Raw genomic sequence first — 18,559 nt, 5'->3', positions numbered from 1 at the left:
GGCAGTTTTATAAAATTTAAAATAACCCACTGTCAATTGGATAGGCAGGAAAGCATAGATGTCTCCAAAGTTTTATCATAAAGAATTCCAATTTTTGAGATCCAGAAAAAGAGCCTTCTTTACCACAGCACCTGCTCTTCGGAACATCTGCCCTCAATCTCCTTCCATAGGAGCCTAAAGACCTGGCTCTGAAATTTGGCCTGGAGATCTAATGGGAGAGTTGAACTCTGGAGGTAGCTGCAAGATTGAAGCAGACTCCATCTCCCCACATGCCCATTTTTACTAGTCATATTAATGCATTTTCTTTTTATTATATATTTTTATTTTATTGATTTATTATCTTTACTTTCACTTTGTTTAAACTTTTTATTTAGTTTTATTATAATTTTAATTATAAAAACAGAAAAGTGGCATGGGAACATAAAGTATTACATGGCCAGTAAATTATAAAAAACAGATAAAGAAGATAAGACCTGGCAATGGCCAAGTGCAGGAAAATTAAAGAGACAGAGAACCTAATTCTGGCTGCACAAGACCAAGCCTTAACAAATGCATACAAAGCCAGAATTGACAAGGCAGCAAGTGACAAGAAGATTGCACAGATTGACTACAAACAATGGTGTGACAAAGGGAACAATTATTGGAAGACCAAGAAATACCATTTGCCTGCAAACAAGAACTGAGAAAGTCATAGAAAATGAAGCTAAATTGCTCTGTGAGTTTAGAATTCAAACAGGCAGTTGCCGTATAACATTCCAGCCTTAACAATTGTCAATAAGAAAAACAAAAATATCTGGATAGTGCACATGGCAATACCTGGAGACAGCAGAATAGAAGAAAAGGAACCAGAGAAAACAAAATACAAAGACTTGCAAACAGAAACAGAATGATTGCGGCAAAAAAAAAATAAGATAGTACCAATAATATCTACCCAAAAAAGGAGCACCACAAACACCATCAGCATTGACAAATTCACCATCAGTCAATTGCAAAAGGCTTGAAATAGCTTATATCTGTCACAGTATCTGTAATACCAACAAACATTTACATCTGCTTATGTAGGTACTTGGGAAAGGATTTGATAGCCAAGCATGCCAAATCCAGTCTGAACTCCTGGCTGACTGTATGATGGACCATAATAAACTCCCAAATAAACCACCTATACCCTCCAAAGATGAACCACGGACCAGCTTTAATCATTAGTCATGTTGCTAGAAATGCAGAGTGTTTAACATCTGGTAATGGGTGTGTCATTTGCTAATCTAAGAAACAATAGTAGTAGTTAACATTAGAATGTTTTTTTTAAATGGAGGGATTTTATTTATTTCACAAATATCCTGGCTTGCAGCTGCCATTGTTTTTTATTTTTAGTGTTAAATATGATTTTACATTGTGTAAGCCGCCTCGAGTCACCATGAGCAAATAGGCGACAATATAAATTAAACAAATAAAATAAATGATTATGAACCGCCACTATTACTTACATTGCAGGTGTTAATAACTGATTAAATTAGTCAAGGAAGTGTTCATCTTGACAATCCTGAACTTTTCTCCATCTGGAAATTATATCTTCCTCTAACTTCCTGCTTTAGCAAAAAAAACCTTACTTCTCTGAACAGGGCTGCTTCCGTGTATATATAACCTAACTTCATAGCCTCTAATGAAGAAACAAAGTCTACTTACCCCCAATTCCATCCACTCAATTTAAAGTATTTGTTTTCTTTATGGTTAAATTTATTTGCTACTTTCCATGGGGCTACTCTGAGCAGTTTACAACAAAAAAAAGGGGGGGGGGTTGATTTTAAAAAGTTAAAAAAACAATAGTAAATTTTAACTTCAGTGACTGTAGGGAAACAATTCTATTCTCAGGATATATTGTCACTATTGATTTTAAAATGTCATCCTTAAAAAAATCAAATTAAACTCTCCTTCAACAACAGCTAATGGAGATTTGATGTGATCCTGTAATTTTTATGGCAGTAATGCAGAATACAATAATCCAGGAGCATCTTCCTGGATTTTGTTTCGATTTATAAAGAAAAACGTGCCTAGGCATATAAAGATTTTAAAACGTCCCTAACATTGCTATCCTTCTGGAAATTATTATGGTTGAACTGGTATGATAAGATGCGTATCTTTTTCTTTTCTGCTTATTTTTGTAATCAAAAGTGCGCATCAGCATAGAAAATAAGGGAGGTTCCGTATTAGAAATAGTAATCATCAAATGTGACTTTATGAAGAGGCTCGCCTCTCCCTTCTCGCTCATTTCATGCGATTTTCCTTGAGGATAACTTTCTGTAGTTTGGGGCTAATGTAGAGATAGGGAATATACCGCAGAGAGAGAATAGCTCATTCTTCCTCCAAAGCGATTCCATGTGACCAAAAAAAAAGGAAAAGGAAGAAATGCACAGATGCGCACCTCTGAAAACTAACCGTCCACTGTATGCTCCTCCACTTCCGCTCAAGGAAAGCGACAAAGAAGCCTTCAAAAACCGGAACCGGAATCGGAACCGGAACTTTAAAAAGCTAACGCCTGTTGTTCCTTAATCTTTACCAACTTTTAAGATGCGCGGTCTTCAATTCCTAGAATTACCCAGCCAAATATTAGCCTAAGCCTTGGCGACAAAGCGACTTTTCGTCTGAGGGCATGCGCATTCTGGCCAGCAAGATGGTGTCCTTTGCTGGAGCTAGAATGGCTGTTAGGGTCGCCTACGGGCTGCGCCCCCGCTCCTGCCTCGACGTCCTTTACCGTTGTGGGGGAGCTCGATTCCTTTGTGTGCCTGCGCCCGCCGGGGGTGTCGAAGAAAGCCACAGAGACCCTTCCTGGGTTGGGACCTGGTATGAGATGCTCTCTTCGTCGGTACCTGTCGCGACGGTAGAATCGGGCTTGATAGCTCTGCAGGCCGCATCCGGGCTGCCCTGGTGGTCCACAGTGTTGGCAGCTACCGCCATCCTGCGCACTGGCCTTACCCTTCCTCTCAGCGTCCTCCAGAAGCGCGTCGTCAGCCGCGTGAGTTCTAAAAGGAGGGGTTGCCACTGAGCACTTGCAGAAGAGGGTTCGTCTCCTTAACAGAAATGTGCTCTTAAATACGAAACGTGGATATTAAAGGAACAGGTGATGCTCCCGAAGAAAGTGCACATTTTTTGCACTGAGTGATGCTGAATTGTGACAGCATATAAACAGTAAAATTTAGACAAGCAGTCCAAATTCTGCTAAGAGCTTTAGGTATTTGTGAAAGGGGTGTAGCACAAAGAAGGTGGAACCTGCATGATCATTAATCGGACTTTTTTGGATTTGCATCCATGTGGGCACATCTTGAGCTTCTAGCGAGTAATATTCACTTTGCTTCATCTAGAAATAGTACTAAATACATGAAGTGATATGCAGATATAGATGCATTGAGATTTATGGAATATATTTCGTTTAATTCTATAATCAAGGTCTCATTAGTCTGGATAAATATCTGTGTTTCTTCTTTTCCTTTTCCTTTTTTTCTCTTTTTTATTGTGCATATTTTTTCTTAGTGTATTCATCCTATTTGTCATCTTCCAGAAGCCCTGTAAAATTTCTCATTTTCCTGTTAATTGTTTGTATTTTATGATATACACTAAAACCTCTATTAGAAGGGAAGATATCCTTAACACAAATCGTGTGAAAAATGTCACATGGTGTATAGTGTAGTGTTAAGGTGCTGACCTATAGACTGGGAGAAGCATATATCTTTAGAAGATATCTGAGAAAATATATACTTTATATAACTAAGATTTCTGTGTCTTTTCAGCTAGTTAGAAAAACTGCACCCTGAAATTGAATATTTAGCCAAACAGCTCCGTTATGAAGTTTCAGTTTCTGCAAAGCAATACGGTTGGTCTGAAAAGGAGGCTAGGTAAGATCACTTGAACTGTGTGTCTAATAATCACAATAAAATACCAATATACTTTAGTATTTCATATTTGGATTGGTTATCTGAGATATATATTTATAAGATGCTTGTACCATATCCTATTATTTGTACAGTAACCTTACTGTACAAATAGTAAATGCTCTGGGATTTGGCCTCCTTTTCTATTTTTTCTTTCATCTACAGTATTTGTCTATTTTCTAATTTGCATTTCATAGAGATCTAAGTAAACTGTGTCTTCTGATCTTTTCTCATTTGTTTATTTATTCATTTATTTATTAGATTTGTATTGCCACCTATTCACCATGGTGACTCAAGGTGGCTTACAACGGGTTGCCAACCTTTTGGACCTCAGGGACCACCAAACTCATACTTTTAAATCCTGAGGCCCACTAATACTAATTTTTAAAAAAGAATATATTTAATATAAAAATTTTAATTTTTTATATTAAACATAAATTTATTATTAAAAAATTATATATATATATGTGCTTATTTAATTATAACAATCATAAGCGCTTAATCAACAAAATATTTATTGTAACAAAATTATTAAAGTTAGTACAATTATTACAAAATAGTGAAACATTTAAATATTACACATTTTTAGTGTGATATTTGTTCCTGTTGTTTGAAATAAGTTTATGGATTTTTGTCTCCAATGATGTTACTGCAAGACGGAGAGTTGTTATTTCAGGACGAGACCGGTACCGAGTTTTAATTGCTGTGACAGATGAAAATCTCTTTTCGTACAAATATGTTGTTGAAAATTGAACCAAAATTTTCATTGGTTTTTCACTCAGCAATAGGAATTCATTTTTTATGGAGAGCTAGAAATGAGGTCTTGTGATGGATGACCAGAATTTAGCTTTGAAATGGTCATCGGATGATAGATCAATGAAGGTTTTTTTTTCATGCATACTTAAATTGCTATCTTCGATTTTTCCTGCATATGGATCTATTATCCACATATTGCCATGTCTGGGATCTTGTTTCTTTGGATAATAACGACCAAAAGATTCTGTGAGTGACTGTAAGTGCTGTTGAACAATGGTTACCACCTGACAGTTGACACCTTTCTCTCTCATATACTCATCAAAATTTGAAAACATTTGCAGATCTTCTGCCAACCGCATTTGCCACAATATTTTCCTTTGAAAAGCATCCATTTTACCTCGTAGTGTGAACACATCCTGAAATTGTCCTTGCAAAGATAAGTTTAGTTCATTTAACAACAACAAAATATCAGCAAGGTATGCAAGCTTGGTTACCCACTCACCGTTGGTCAAGAGTTCTAGAAATTTTGGATTATTTTGTTGGCAGAAAAATACTTTCACTTCTTCGTGCAGGTTGAACAGTCGGCTTAGTATTTTGCCCCTTGACAGCTATCCCACCTCAGTGTGAAGAAGAAGAACCCATTTCTTCATAAAGTGCCTCAAACATTCAAGAATTGAGTGCTTTGTGTCGAATTTCATTTACAATTTTAATAACATCTGATAACACTTTGTGTAGTTCTGGGGACATTTTTTTCATTGCAAGTTGTTCACGATGTATAATGCAGTGAGTTGACAAAATGTCTGGGTGACCATTTTTTTTCACCTTTGCAACAATTCCTGAACAATGTCCAGTCATGTTTGTGGCACCATCTGTACAAATCCCAGTACATTTTTTCCATTCAATTCCGTGTTCAAGGAAATAACTGTTCAGTGCTTCAAAAATCTCAGAGCTAGGTGTTTTACCTGGCAAGTTGAGCGAGCAAAGTAGTTCTTCCTGTAACTCTCCTTCACACTCAATCCTCACAAAACAAAGGAGAAGTGCCTTGTTACTTACCTTTATTGATTCATCAAGTTGAATTGCATAAAATGGTGCATTTTCACCATTTTTATAACTTGATTTTCAATATCTTCAGCCATGTCTCCAATTCTGCGCTTGATAGTGTTAGTGGACATAGGAATTGCTTTCAGTTTCTGGACAGCCTGCTTTCCCAAAACTTCTTCAGAGGCTTGTAACATGCAATTAAATCTTCTCCAATTGTATATGGCTTTTTATTTTGTGCAATCTGAAGTGCTATCAGAAAAAAGCCTTTAATAATAATGCATAATAATAATAATACATAATAATAATGCTTTTTCACTCATTATGGAAACCATTTGAATCTAAAACCAAACAAAAAATGATAGTTGTCAAAATCAATTTGTTTGATGCCATTAATATTACAGTCAAAGAAAATAAAGTTAAGGTCAAACTTACCTAAAAAGAGCATCCACCTAGCTTGACCCTGGGGTGCTGTGTGTCCAGACCGGGTACTTTCTCTGGGCCGGAGGCCCAAGAGAAAGCACCTGCTCCAGACACACAGCCTTCCAGGAACCTCTTGTGTTCCTTCTCTCAAGAAGCCTGGTCAGTCTGAGTGAAGGAAAATGCAGACAGGCAGACTGATGGTGGTAGGAAAGTCAGTCCCATATTCCAGAGTTGTAGTAGCCACAGCACTGGCTCTTTGGGGCAGCTGTTCCTGGATGACCAAAGGGTCAATCCTGTGACTACTACAGCTCTGGAATATGGGATTGGCCTGTCTGGGGAGGGAAGGCAGCACTCTGGCTGAATGAGGGGGGGGGCAGGGGGCAAGTGGGAGCTTCCCTGGGGGGACGAGGTTGGGAATTGTGGGGCAGAGTGAAGGGAAAAGAAGGGCCTCTCTCATCCTTTGGGTTTGAGAGGATCCAAAGTCCTGATGTTTTGTCTTTGTTAAGAGTAATGTGTAACTAGCATTTCCCCCCCGATATTTTCACACTTATGAAAGTTTGTCAGCAAGCAACAAATACCATTTCCAATCCATTTTCATTCAAGTCATAACAGGACAAACATTTGAATGCACAGTACTATCTAGCATTTTCCTGATATAGCTCACTCTGCAGCAGTCAAGCCATGCAAATTTCCTCCGTGGATTTAATTCCCCAGCAGTGTTGGATTGCCCCCATCTCTCTCCCGCTCCCGCTCCCTCCCTCCCTCTCTCCCTCTCTCTCTCTCTCTCTCTCTCTCTTATACATATACATTACATACACACACACACACACACACATACCATATTTCCTCTTTGTTTCCATTTAACCAAATTTTTCCTATGAAATTATATTTAATTTCCATTCATCATTTTTTAATCATACTATAAGAATCTCATTGTAAATACTTTACAATATATCATTTGTATAATCAATTACATTTTCTATTTCATATGTAATATATGTAAAAATAAAAGGATCTAATAACAATAAAACCATCGTAATTTATCTTACTCTATCATCATTTTTCTCATATTTAATTATACAATATTCTTACGGTGAGGTCTTATTCCACTTTAATTCCAATTAAACTTATTTGTTTATTTTTAAAATAATTACTTTAAAAGTAATTCCTAATAAACTTTAAACTTCAAAACTCCCCATTCTATATTTCTAAAAATATCAAAATATATTTCCATGTGAAATCCCCCCTTTATTTTATCTTTAACCATCGTCTCTTAATTTCTTGGCTCTATAATTTCTTCTAATTTTAGCCAGTTTTCCCTTTTCTAAGTTTTGCTGGTTTCCTCTTTCTTTAGCCCCTCCGCCTTGGACTTTCTTTGATCCTCTGTGAACTGCATCGCCATTTCTAGTTTTTCTGCCAATATATCCCATAGTTCCATACTTTCTTTTATTATTCCCCTCAAATTTTGCAATTCCAATCTGAATTCTTCACATATTTCATTCATTTTACTTATTCAATTGAGTTACTCTATATTTTATTAAAAGCCAGAGTCTTCTATTTTAATCTTTACCAGAAATATCCATTTCTCTCAATTTCTCTTATTAATCCTTCTGTTTCTTTGTCACAGTCCCAATCCACCAAACAGTCCCAAGATAATATCTTCGCTTGTTCCTGTGCTGTGATCTTTTTTATGTTTCCGGGGTTATTGTTATGTTATAGTCTTTTATTTCATTTCCCATTCACACATATACTAGACCAGTAGTTTTCCATAAAATCATAAGAAGAAAATTCCTTTAGCCATTAGGTGGCGCTCTTACATCAGTTTTCACTTTCCACTTTTTAAAGTTCTCTTTTTTCTTCTTTTTGCTTGTATTAATTCCGCTAATTTTCAATCATTAGCTATTATATCTTTTAAATGTAGTCAATTCGAACAAGTCCAGCATTTAGTCAATGCCTAATTAATGCCAATTTCTGAATAATACTCCAAATTTAATTTTCAATTCTGTTGTTTAAAACGTGTTCTCTGTATAATATCACTTCCATTTCAGTCTTTTGTAGTCCAATTGTATTTTCCTTATAATTTTCCTCTTACTTTCCAATCACTGCTTCCACAATCTTAAATGAGGGCTCTTTCCTTTTATTTCTCGGGGTTGTCTTGAAAACATCCAAAGTATTTTGCCTCATCATACACCGCTCACCACTTCACTGCTCCAGCACAAACTTAATTCCCGGATAGCTTCCTGTCTTCAGGGCAGCCATTAAAGATTGCCGCTATAGCCTATCTTCAAGGGGAGTATACCTAGCCAGAGAGGCGAGATGCGGCTCCCTTCAACCCAGCTGGCGGTCTCCCCCTCTTTCACCACCCCTCCAGGGTGGATCCCAACAGGTAAAACACAGACCTAAGCTGTGCACGATTGTGATCTCCGATCTGTCTTCGACGGAAATGCCACCAGAAGTCCCCCCTCTGATGGGTTGGTAGATGTGATAGGTAAGAGATGGTCCCTCAGAATATTCAAAATATTTTCTTTACACTGCCATGAACTGTTCCCAGTTATGACATATAATGAACAAAATTTATTTGAAGCATTTATTTGCCCAATTTTCTGCCAAAAGATTCTCAGAGTCACTCTCATTCAATTACAATTAAAGAATGCAATCCCTGTTTTCAGGTATACAATATAAAAGGCATCTCTTTTTAAGAAAAAGAGGTTGAGAAATGAAGAATAAATAAGTTTAGTCTCCAAAATTTTACAGTATCCTTACTATGGTGATCAGGAATAAAAATAGAATGTCATTAACCATTACTTCTCTATCAATAATTTAAATCTTGGAGGCTTTTTGCTGCCATCCTTAAAATTTTAAAAAGCAGGTGGCCATGATGTTATTGAATGATCTCCTACAACTTATAAAAATGCTGTATTACTGCTCTTGAAAGTCAGATGTTTTCCACAGGTAGTTACATTTTCAAAAAAAAGAAAAATAGTCCAAAATTAACGATTATAGTTCCAGAATAGCTTTAATATAATGTGCTGCTCTTTCTTATCTTAGAAATATATTCTAATATATTTCTATATATGCTATATTCTAATTCTAAACTTCTTATTGCAACATTTAAAATCAAGGTAGACTTGATTTGCTATGTACTGAAATTCTACTAAATTCAGTAAAAATAACCACTTTAGTTCATGGACTGTTCAGTTAATCTATAAAATGATCTTTTATTTGTCTTTCCATCCAGGGCATGCTACAGGAGAAATATAAAAAGAATAGTTTCAGAGTTATACATTCGAGATAATTGTCACCCTTTCAAGACAACCCTGATCATATGGGTACAGATTCCAGTATGGGTCTTTATTTCCATAGCTTTGCGTAATTTAAGCATTGGCAGAGGAGATTCTGAAGGTAATAGTTTTGTAGTATTGCTTTAAATTGTGTTTTCTAAAATTCTTTTCTCAGTGATTTACTTTCTTAAAAGAAACATTTCTTTTTCAGACTTAAGATTTTTTTTTAGCTTTGCCAGTAACTAATTTTTATTCTGGAGTTGATTATTGCAAGTGAGTATAATTAATCTTGTACACTGATTCCCAATGACTGGTTAGTTCACAATAGCCAGACAAAGGCATAATAAAATGGCAAGTATGACAGATGGAATAAAGCAAAGAATCTCACTCTTCTGCACTCTCACCAAAGGTTGGTGAAAAGCCAGATTTTCACCAGCCTTCTGAACAGCAGAGAGGGACCATCTAAATCTTTCCAGACTACAGGCACTAACATCTGTTCTTTATGCAGGAGAACAGGCAGACTTCTAGGTCATACAGTGCATGAGGAAAGAAGTATAAATGATATCCAACATAATTATTCAACTTAGTGCATTATAGTAGAGCAATAAGATTTAATTAGCAGAAGCTATTCATTTAATATTATTGACAGTTTATTTTTAATCTGGTGAGCAGAGAGCTTTGCATAATGAGCCAGTTTGGTGTAGTTGTTAAAGCCTAAGGCTAAAATCTGGGGGACTGAGTTCTAATCTCATTATGGTTTTAAAGCTAGCATGGTGAGCTTGAACCAGTCACTTTCCTTCTGTCCTGGAAGCAGGCAATGGCAAACCACTTCTGAAATCTTTTAAGAAAACTGCAGGAACTTGTCAGGCAGATATCAGGATCAACACTGATTCAAAAACACTGCCTATATAGACATGAAAACTGATTGAGTGACTCTCAGCTCAACACCTTAAAGTTGTAAGGAAATAGGCAGGAGTATTACTCTGCATGTGTGAGAGGGAGTGACGCAGGCAAACAGGTCCAGTAATAATAAAGGTCTGTGTCAGATGACCTATTTACCTTTGAAGCTGCTGAATAATATTTAAAATGCATAATGTGTAAGTATAATTATCAGTGAAATTATGTAGTTTAAAAATCTGAGTTTAAGAGAAAAATTGCAATGATTTCTCAACTATTACTTCAGTCTAGCCCAAAGGTAAATCAAGCTCTAGTTTTATAGATCTAATTCAGTAGGAGAAAGCCAACATCCAGAAATTGCTGTTGCTAGTCCTTTTTACAAAATCTGCTAGCATAAATTCAGTATCTATTCAATACTAATGAAGTCCTAAGTATTTGCCAAATTTATAATAAAAAATAATATGCCAATTATTTGTATGTTTTCAGCAGGGCTTTTAATTCAACAGCAGTTTTCCACAGGAGGCATACTCTGGTTTAAGGATCTCACTTTACCTGACTCAACGTGGATTTTGCCAATCACTCTTGGACTTCTCAATCTACTGATAGTAGAGGTATTAGGCATATTATAAAATCATTGGGTGGATTAGAACTGTTATATGCCAAATAGCATAACAGCTTGTAATTTATTTATTCTGTCTATATAATTCTAATTAATAGAATTAAAACTCCCCAGAGTTTTCAAAACACTAAACGACTATTGAGAAGCAAGCACAGTGTCCACAGTTAGTAGATATAGAATTGGAAACACCCAATTATTAAACAAGTTACAAAGTACAGAGAGGATAACACTAAATAAAGTTAGGGCTGATATTTGCACTGCTATCTTTCAGACCTTGGTGAAATGTCAAGATGCTATCCCAGGAACGTTTTTATATTTAATTTTCATTTGGAAATTGTATGCCTTCGCTTGATTTCAATAACTCCTGACAATATGAATGTAAGTGCAGTTATTGGTACTGCTGCTGACTATATTGCAGATTTAAGATTCAGATAGCACCTTAGGCATAGATATAATTTATTAAATTTGTATGCTGCATGACTCAACAATACTACTGGTACAAGAAGGAGTGGGTTTTTTTAATAAAGAGACCGATAGCTAACTATACTAGATTTTTCTTTTGTTTGTCTTTTAGATATATGATGCTACCATGTTAGGAATAGAAGTAGCAACTTTATTTTAAAAAATCGACTCTCATTAACCAATAGGTTTTTTCCATGGACAATAGTAGAGTGTCTGATAATACAATTAATGAAACTTCTTCCTTTCCTTTGAAAGGAAAGCCAATTTCTGTCTTTATAGAAGATGAAGTTACTTCAAAAACTTTAGGCAATACCTATACTTACTGACAGTCTCAACCATGTCAACCTATTTTTTTAACCAGGGTTCAAATTTCTAGAAAGTTTATCATAGGAAAATAAAAAAACCCAAAACTACTTTTACAAATAAAATAATAATAAAATGCAAGGCACTTTGGTTTATTTTTACAGCTGCATAGGTAGATATGCTGGATTAAGGGTGTAGATGTATATATATGGTTGTGTCTGATAAATATTGCTATCATAACTCCTCCTTTTTCCTATTAATATTTTTTGAAGAGTATTACAAAGAATTCCAAGATAGATGACACTGTAATAGTTCTTCCTTCTGTCATTTAACTGCTTCCTTATAGATAATATAATAGTAGTTTCCATCCCTTAGACTGTAGTTCAAATGTATATTAATACATTTAATCGGGGGAATCAAACTTTTTTGAGCATAGAGTCCCATTTGGTTTTGCAGACTGGTAATCACTTTCCAAAAACAATCAGTCTTAGAACAAACTAATATTTAATTCAAAGTAATCAGTAATTTAATATGATTATTCCCCTGTAGGTAATATTTTTCTCCTTCATTCACTTAAAAAATTATAATTTAATAGTTTTAGAAAGCTGTGAGGGGGCAATCCAAGGTATCCAGATATTGTTCCAGATAATTTAGAAACAGGCAAAAGAATTGTTCCTTTTCATTCAGGAAATGAAAAGAAATTCCTTAAGCACTATGCTTGCATTTCTTGCTTGGTCATTTAATTCTAAAAAATAAGGCACACAGTTGTCTTTTTCTGTACCTCATGAAAGCATATCTATAATTCCTGTCAAACATACCTAAGTTGTGCCTATGGGAGCAATTTTTAATGAAATTATTTTTTTATTTTCTATTATTTTTATTATTATTATTATTGCAATACTGAGATAATAATTTACCTGCAGGAAGCTGGACTCATATTTACTTGTCCTTCTTGCTTATCTCGGTAGTGAAATGTTTAGTATAAACAAGTTGTCTAGTTCCAGATCTCATAGAATTTATCTAATTTCCAGAGCAGATTGTATGTAGATCTTGATAAAATAGCTAGATTGTTGCCTACATAGGTTTAATTTGTAGACCTGCAGTCCATTTCTCATGTGGCTACATAAGGAACAAACTGATTTAGTATGTGTGGATATCATTGCCCATGGTTATATATTTCTCCATAAGGTAGAGACTAATCCTGAATCATTAGTCTGAAAATAGCTCAGACATTCCAATCATAATAATAATTGGCAAAAACAAGACAGCCTATTGTGAGACTTCAGAACAAGTGATTTAAAATTTATTCACAGAATACAGAGTAATTTCGGCCAAAGAAAGAAAATTGTTTAGGTTGGCGGCAAGTATAGTTTTACATTTGATGAGTAGTTTGATATAAAGAATGTTACTTAGCATATTGGGAATTCTAAAATGTTAATTTTGTAAAAGAACTTTAAAAGATACTTGTTAAACATATGTTATGCTGTTAAGGTTTGCTTTAATGAAAAAACACGGACATAAAAATACATACAAAATCTTAATAGAATGGGTTCTGTCAATTGTGCTTTAACATCTTACTTGACATCAGTACCTCCTGCCCTAATCTTCCCGATTATGCAACTTTACATGTGGTCATTTCTGGATTTCTATTATGTTTGATTATCAAAATTTCTAATTCTTGACTTGTAATTCCCTGTCACAAGGCCCTCCATCATACTGTGGAATACTGTGGCTGTAAAAACTCAAAGGTGTATCAGGTGATACATGTAAATATGGAAATAATCAACTAATTTGTCCAGAACATCATTCAGTAAATATAATCCTAGCTGATATTTCTTCTTGCTGTTTCTAATTTGTCTTTCCAGATTTTTAGTTTAAGAACAACTGAAACATCACGGTTTTGGAAATATGCTACCAACTTTTTTCGAGCACTCTCTGTGCTAATGATTCCCATTGCTTCAAATGTTCCATCAGTAAGTACAGTTTGGTAGTACAGTATATTATATATTAGCTGCAAAAGATCTTTCCTTCCAGCACTGAACTGGATGTTCAATGTTGGGAACATTTGGGAATTGTATTATTAAGAATAGTTTTTCCTTTGCAAAACCAGCAGTTTGATTCCCACTGGCTCAAGGTTGACTCAGCCTTCCATCCTTCCGAGGTCGGTAAAATGAGGACCCAGATTCTTGCGATCAATATACTGATTCTGTAAACTGCCTAGAGGGCTGTAAAGCACTATGAAGTGGTATATAAGTCTGTGCTATTGCTATTTTAGATTGGTATTGCTAGCATACTTATAGTGCTGTTTTCTACATTGGGTGATGGCTAAGTGGGGATTTGAATTAATGTTCTATCTACTAAACTCATTGTGTCCAACTAGTTTTATATGTGTCACAAACAGAATTTGAAAATCACCTACAGATCACATTATTGATATTCTTTCGCTGTATAAATGACCTACTTGGAAGAATGTCTTTTTGAGTCAATCAGGATAGGGCTAAAGTTTATATATTGATGATAAACTGTTGTGAATTATGCTACATAGCAACTGAAAAAAAACAATCTGACGTATTAAAATCAGTAATTTCAAAAACATAAATAATGGTTTATGAAGCTCAGTTTTTAAGATGGCTTCCTATGGAAATTGCTAGATATTTCAGTCAGACATTCAGAATAGGATCTCATGGAACCATGGTTATTCACTATTCTTCATCCTAATATATGATACATTATAAAAATAAAATTAGAGGATTATGCCTTCTTTATCATTCAGAATTCCTAGGAAGAAAATGGGATAACATGTTAGTCAAGTTTTTTTTTTCATTTATGGATATTCTTAATGAGAGATAATATGACTAGTTGGCAATAGTACTACTTTTATTCACTTTGTTAAAATCAGTATGTTCTTTTTCCTTTTATTTCAGATACTAGCTTTGTACTGGGTATCTTCTAGCTTCATAGGCCTTTCCCATAGCCTTCTGCTGCGCTCTCCTGCTTTCTGTAGATTATGCCATCTCCCTCGGACCAAGTCTGATTCAGATACTCCATACAAAGACATTGTTGCTGCTTTGTACACGAAATATTTCCTTAAGTGAAATAATCTCTGTAATTGAACCAAATGATTTTTTACTATATTAAATTGCATTAGAAAGCTACCTTTATTAGAGAAATTGTATCTACCCTTCAGACAATTTGTCAGCAAGTAGGAGACAACAGTCTTAAAAAATATTAGCTTTCAATTTAGTGAATGCTTTTAATTTATATGGAATTTCTTAAATATTGCAGCTGTTTTTGAAAAACCACTGTCCTTCTAGGTGATGTAATTGTTTTAATATTGTTTCTTAATTATTTTGGCAGCTTAAAATACAAGCATTTTTCAATATGCATATAATGTTCATAAAATCATAAACTGATTTTCAGATATTTAAGAAATGACTTAGGAGAGAGAAAAAACTCGCATCCTTTTGTGTCACATCCTAACCACAACAGATATTGATGTGTATATTCACGCATAGGGAAATACCCAGTTGCCAAACAGAAAAGAACTTTGTGGGGTGGAAGTTAACAGTAAAAGTATCTCCCATTCAGAGGATTTAATTGCAGTTGACCACATTTCTGTGCAAACATCTAGAAAACAAGTTTTTTTCATCCATATTAGTCTAGATGAAGCGGTTAAATGTATATTAATTATACTTTTATAATGCCTATGATGATTTACATTATTGTATTTAAGAAACATTTACTGAAATATTTTAGCAGTAGGGAAGATATTGCATAAGGGATGGTATCTAAATTTAAAGAAGACAAATCTTTCTTAAACAGCCTTGTTTTCTAGCAATGCCCATAACTGACTTGTGACAATTGCTCAGTGTCTCCATTTACAAAAAGTACTGGCTCTGCAGTTTTAGAAGCATCTCTTTTAAGTATATATTGCTTTAATTGTTCATATACCAATTACAATTTATCTAGAAGAATCTAATGGAACTTTCATAATAGTAACAATGACAGCATATTTCTAATCATGTGGGATATATTTTTAAATTTTAAGGAAAAGAAATGTTTAACAACCTGTAACCATTCTCTTCAATCTGCATTGAACAGAAAAACTAAAGTCATCATTTGGCTTCATAGCTCTGTATAAAAAAGGGAAAATAAATTAGCCCAATAATTTAAAAACTCAGTTGTTGAATTGGAATTTTGAAAATGGCATTAGATACATTTAATTCACAAAAAGTAGTACCCCAAATACCTATTGTGGTAAGCAGGTTTTTCCATTCTTTTTTGGCATGTATGGAATTTAATGCGTCTTGGATGTGTTTCTGATTTTCCTGTTAAACCTATACATACTGTATATTTAAGTAGACAAAATATAACTTCTATATAGTGTTAAGCACTTTACAGTGACTTGATCAGACTCATGATCAGTTGAGCACAATGAATTAACAATTACAGCACAGTGTGGCTAGCAGCAAAGTTTCTATCCATGGAGTATAATAAAGCAATAGGATCTTACATGACAAGATGCTTCACAATAAATAGGTTTCCCCAAATGAATGAGCTAGGATTGTTGCAAACTATTCAGCATCACAGATACAGCATCAACCAAGCTTTCACTGTACCATAAGTAATCTAACTTCTGCAAATGGATGAAAATACTGATGTGGCTAAGTTTGAGAAAGTTGATTATATGGTGGTGTTTAAAAGTTTGTGAATCCTTTTGAATGTTCAATATTTCTGCATAAATATGATCTGAAACATGACTTGTTCTACACACAAGTCCTAAAAACTAAGTATTTTTGTTCACTATTTTTAATTGCAACTTTTGCCTTGATTACTATTTTATGTATATAATTTACCTTCATAGTATAAAATGCCAAAATGTCATTCGCATTCAGTGGCAGTGTCTTCTAATTTTAATACAAAAAGCTAAAAGTCTGCAAATGTTTTTGTTAAACATATCTTATTAGCCAGGTTTCAAAACTTTCCATAGTAAAAGTTTTGCTATGTCTTCAGTAATAGTCTCCTGCCTATAATCCATTGCAATGGGTATTAACTTCTGTTTTTGCTTATACAGTCTCCATCTATTTGGAACCTTATTTATTTTATTTATATATTTATAATCCCACCTTATATTGTTTTTATAAGTAACAGTGGTATTAATAAAATTGTTTGGTACCCATTTCACCATGAAGTGAACATAGTACTCCTTCCTCCTGTTTTTCTCACAACCATGAGATGGGTTGGGCTGAGAGTAATTCGCTCAATGTCATCAGCCAGCTTTCATGCCTAAGGAGAGACTAGTTTCTCCTAGTTCCTAATTTGGTGCTTTAATCATTAAACTAACTGGCTCTCTAATGTATACTTGCTTCCAACCACTCCAGCAGACAGTCTTCCCAAGATCTCTCAAACTCTCTGTGTGAGGCTTGAAAGATGTCTTTTAAGTAAATGTGGTGTCTTTGGCGAATAAGATTTACCACTATTCACTACTGAATTGTCACTATTATCACAAACAATTGAATAAAACACTGCCTACTAAAATCAACAAACTTGAATTAGCTGTCCTTGTATATATCACTGAACTGCAGCCAGTGAATTTTGTTATGGATTGGTCTTGATTTTTGCAAGAATGAGGGCAACAGAGCTAGTTATTTGAAAATTTAAATGTTAACATATTAATATTACATTGCTTTGGTGATATGCTTGTAAATTTTACTTGGTTGCCAGAGATTGATGCAGTTGTGAAATTCTCACTTTGATACAATGCAGCACAAAAACTAATCTGGAATGTCTGTTAAGTTTCTTCACAAAACTCCCCTTTTTTAACTTTCATCAAAGTTACTGATTGTATCTTCAACATTTCAACATCATAAGAGCAACTTCAGCTGGGATGTGGAGCATGGTGCATTTAAGGGTAAACAAGTGCTCATCACATTCTTTGAAATTAATATTACCGATTTTAATTTTATACAGAGTTATCTGTATTTTATGACTTGTTATACTCCCTTTAAAAACAATTCATTCAGATACACTGCCCTGCTACAATAATGGGGGACTATGAAATTTCAGTAGTTAGTACAACAGGACGAAGCTTTGATTTCTTGGAATATCAATGCTAGAGCTATTCTTTCCACAATACTCAGTGATTAATTGAAGTGAGTGTTGTGTGTAGCCTTGGATCCAGAAAGCTTATTAAAAAGCTTTGAATTTGAGTGTCTTTCTCCCCCGCTTGACCTTTCTAGTTACTGAGAGAGCTTACCGACAACATTACTTGATCAGGCCATAGATCAAATATGTAACTCAGTGTTCTGGCAATGCCTAACTCAGGAAGTGAATGATGACTTCACTCAATGGCTTTATATACATGTTAAGCAGAACAAGCAAGAGTCCAGAGCAGGGGTGTCAAGGTCAAGGCCCGTGGGTTGAATCCAGCCCACAGGGTGCTTAGATCTGGCCCACAGTGAAGGACTGGCCTGCAGTGCCTCCATCAGTGAAAACAGCTCAGGAGGGGCTACCCATTTTTGTTGCCACAGGTGCCCCCAAATGAGTGATGTCAAGCTGGCCATGCGCAACCCGGCTCCCCAAGGTCAAACATAACCTTGAAATTGAGTTTGACACCCCTGGTCTAGAGCAGTGGTGGTTAACCTTTTTGGGCTCCTGTGCCAAAAATTGTGTGTGTGCACTTGCACGCACTTGTCTGCCAGCACCCAGAAGGCAATGCGTGCCCCCTACACCCCCTATGCACGCATGCGCAATCCCCACTTACCCACCTATCCGCCACCCCCTTACCTGCACTACGCCTCACAGTTGATTTGAGGCTGATTTGAGGCCTTTTTCGGCCTTCCAAAGGTTTGAGGAAG

At 35.2% G+C, this 18,559-nt stretch overlaps 1 protein-coding gene across 2 annotated transcripts; it reads left to right on the top strand.

Annotated features, from left to right (window-relative positions):
* The first annotated feature begins 2,500 nt into the window (after nt 1-2,500).
* On the top strand, nt 2,501-17,248 carry COX18 (cytochrome c oxidase assembly factor COX18). Of its 2 annotated transcripts, none has more exons than XM_026717299.2 (6): nt 2,501-3,010; nt 3,787-3,887; nt 9,379-9,542; nt 10,805-10,929; nt 13,568-13,675; nt 14,627-17,248. In XM_026717299.2, the coding sequence occupies exons 1-6, from the start codon at nt 2,648-2,650 to the stop codon at nt 14,795-14,797; spliced, it is 1,032 nt and encodes a 343-aa protein (XP_026573084.1). In that variant the 5' UTR covers nt 2,501-2,647; the 3' UTR covers nt 14,798-17,248. The 2 variants fall into 2 exon arrangements, with proteins under 2 accessions (XP_026573084.1, XP_026573085.1); XM_026717300.2 differs by having other exon boundaries at nt 2,512-3,010; nt 10,808-10,929.
* The last annotated feature ends 1,311 nt before the right edge of the window (nt 17,249-18,559 follow it).

The sequence above is a fragment of the Pseudonaja textilis genome, chromosome Z (genome assembly GCF_049901715.1).
Source record: "Pseudonaja textilis isolate UNSWEBS1 chromosome Z, rPseTex1.2, whole genome shotgun sequence".
Taxonomy (NCBI): Eukaryota; Metazoa; Chordata; class Lepidosauria; order Squamata; family Elapidae; genus Pseudonaja; species Pseudonaja textilis.
This window is presented reverse-complemented; position numbering and strand designations above follow the sequence as displayed.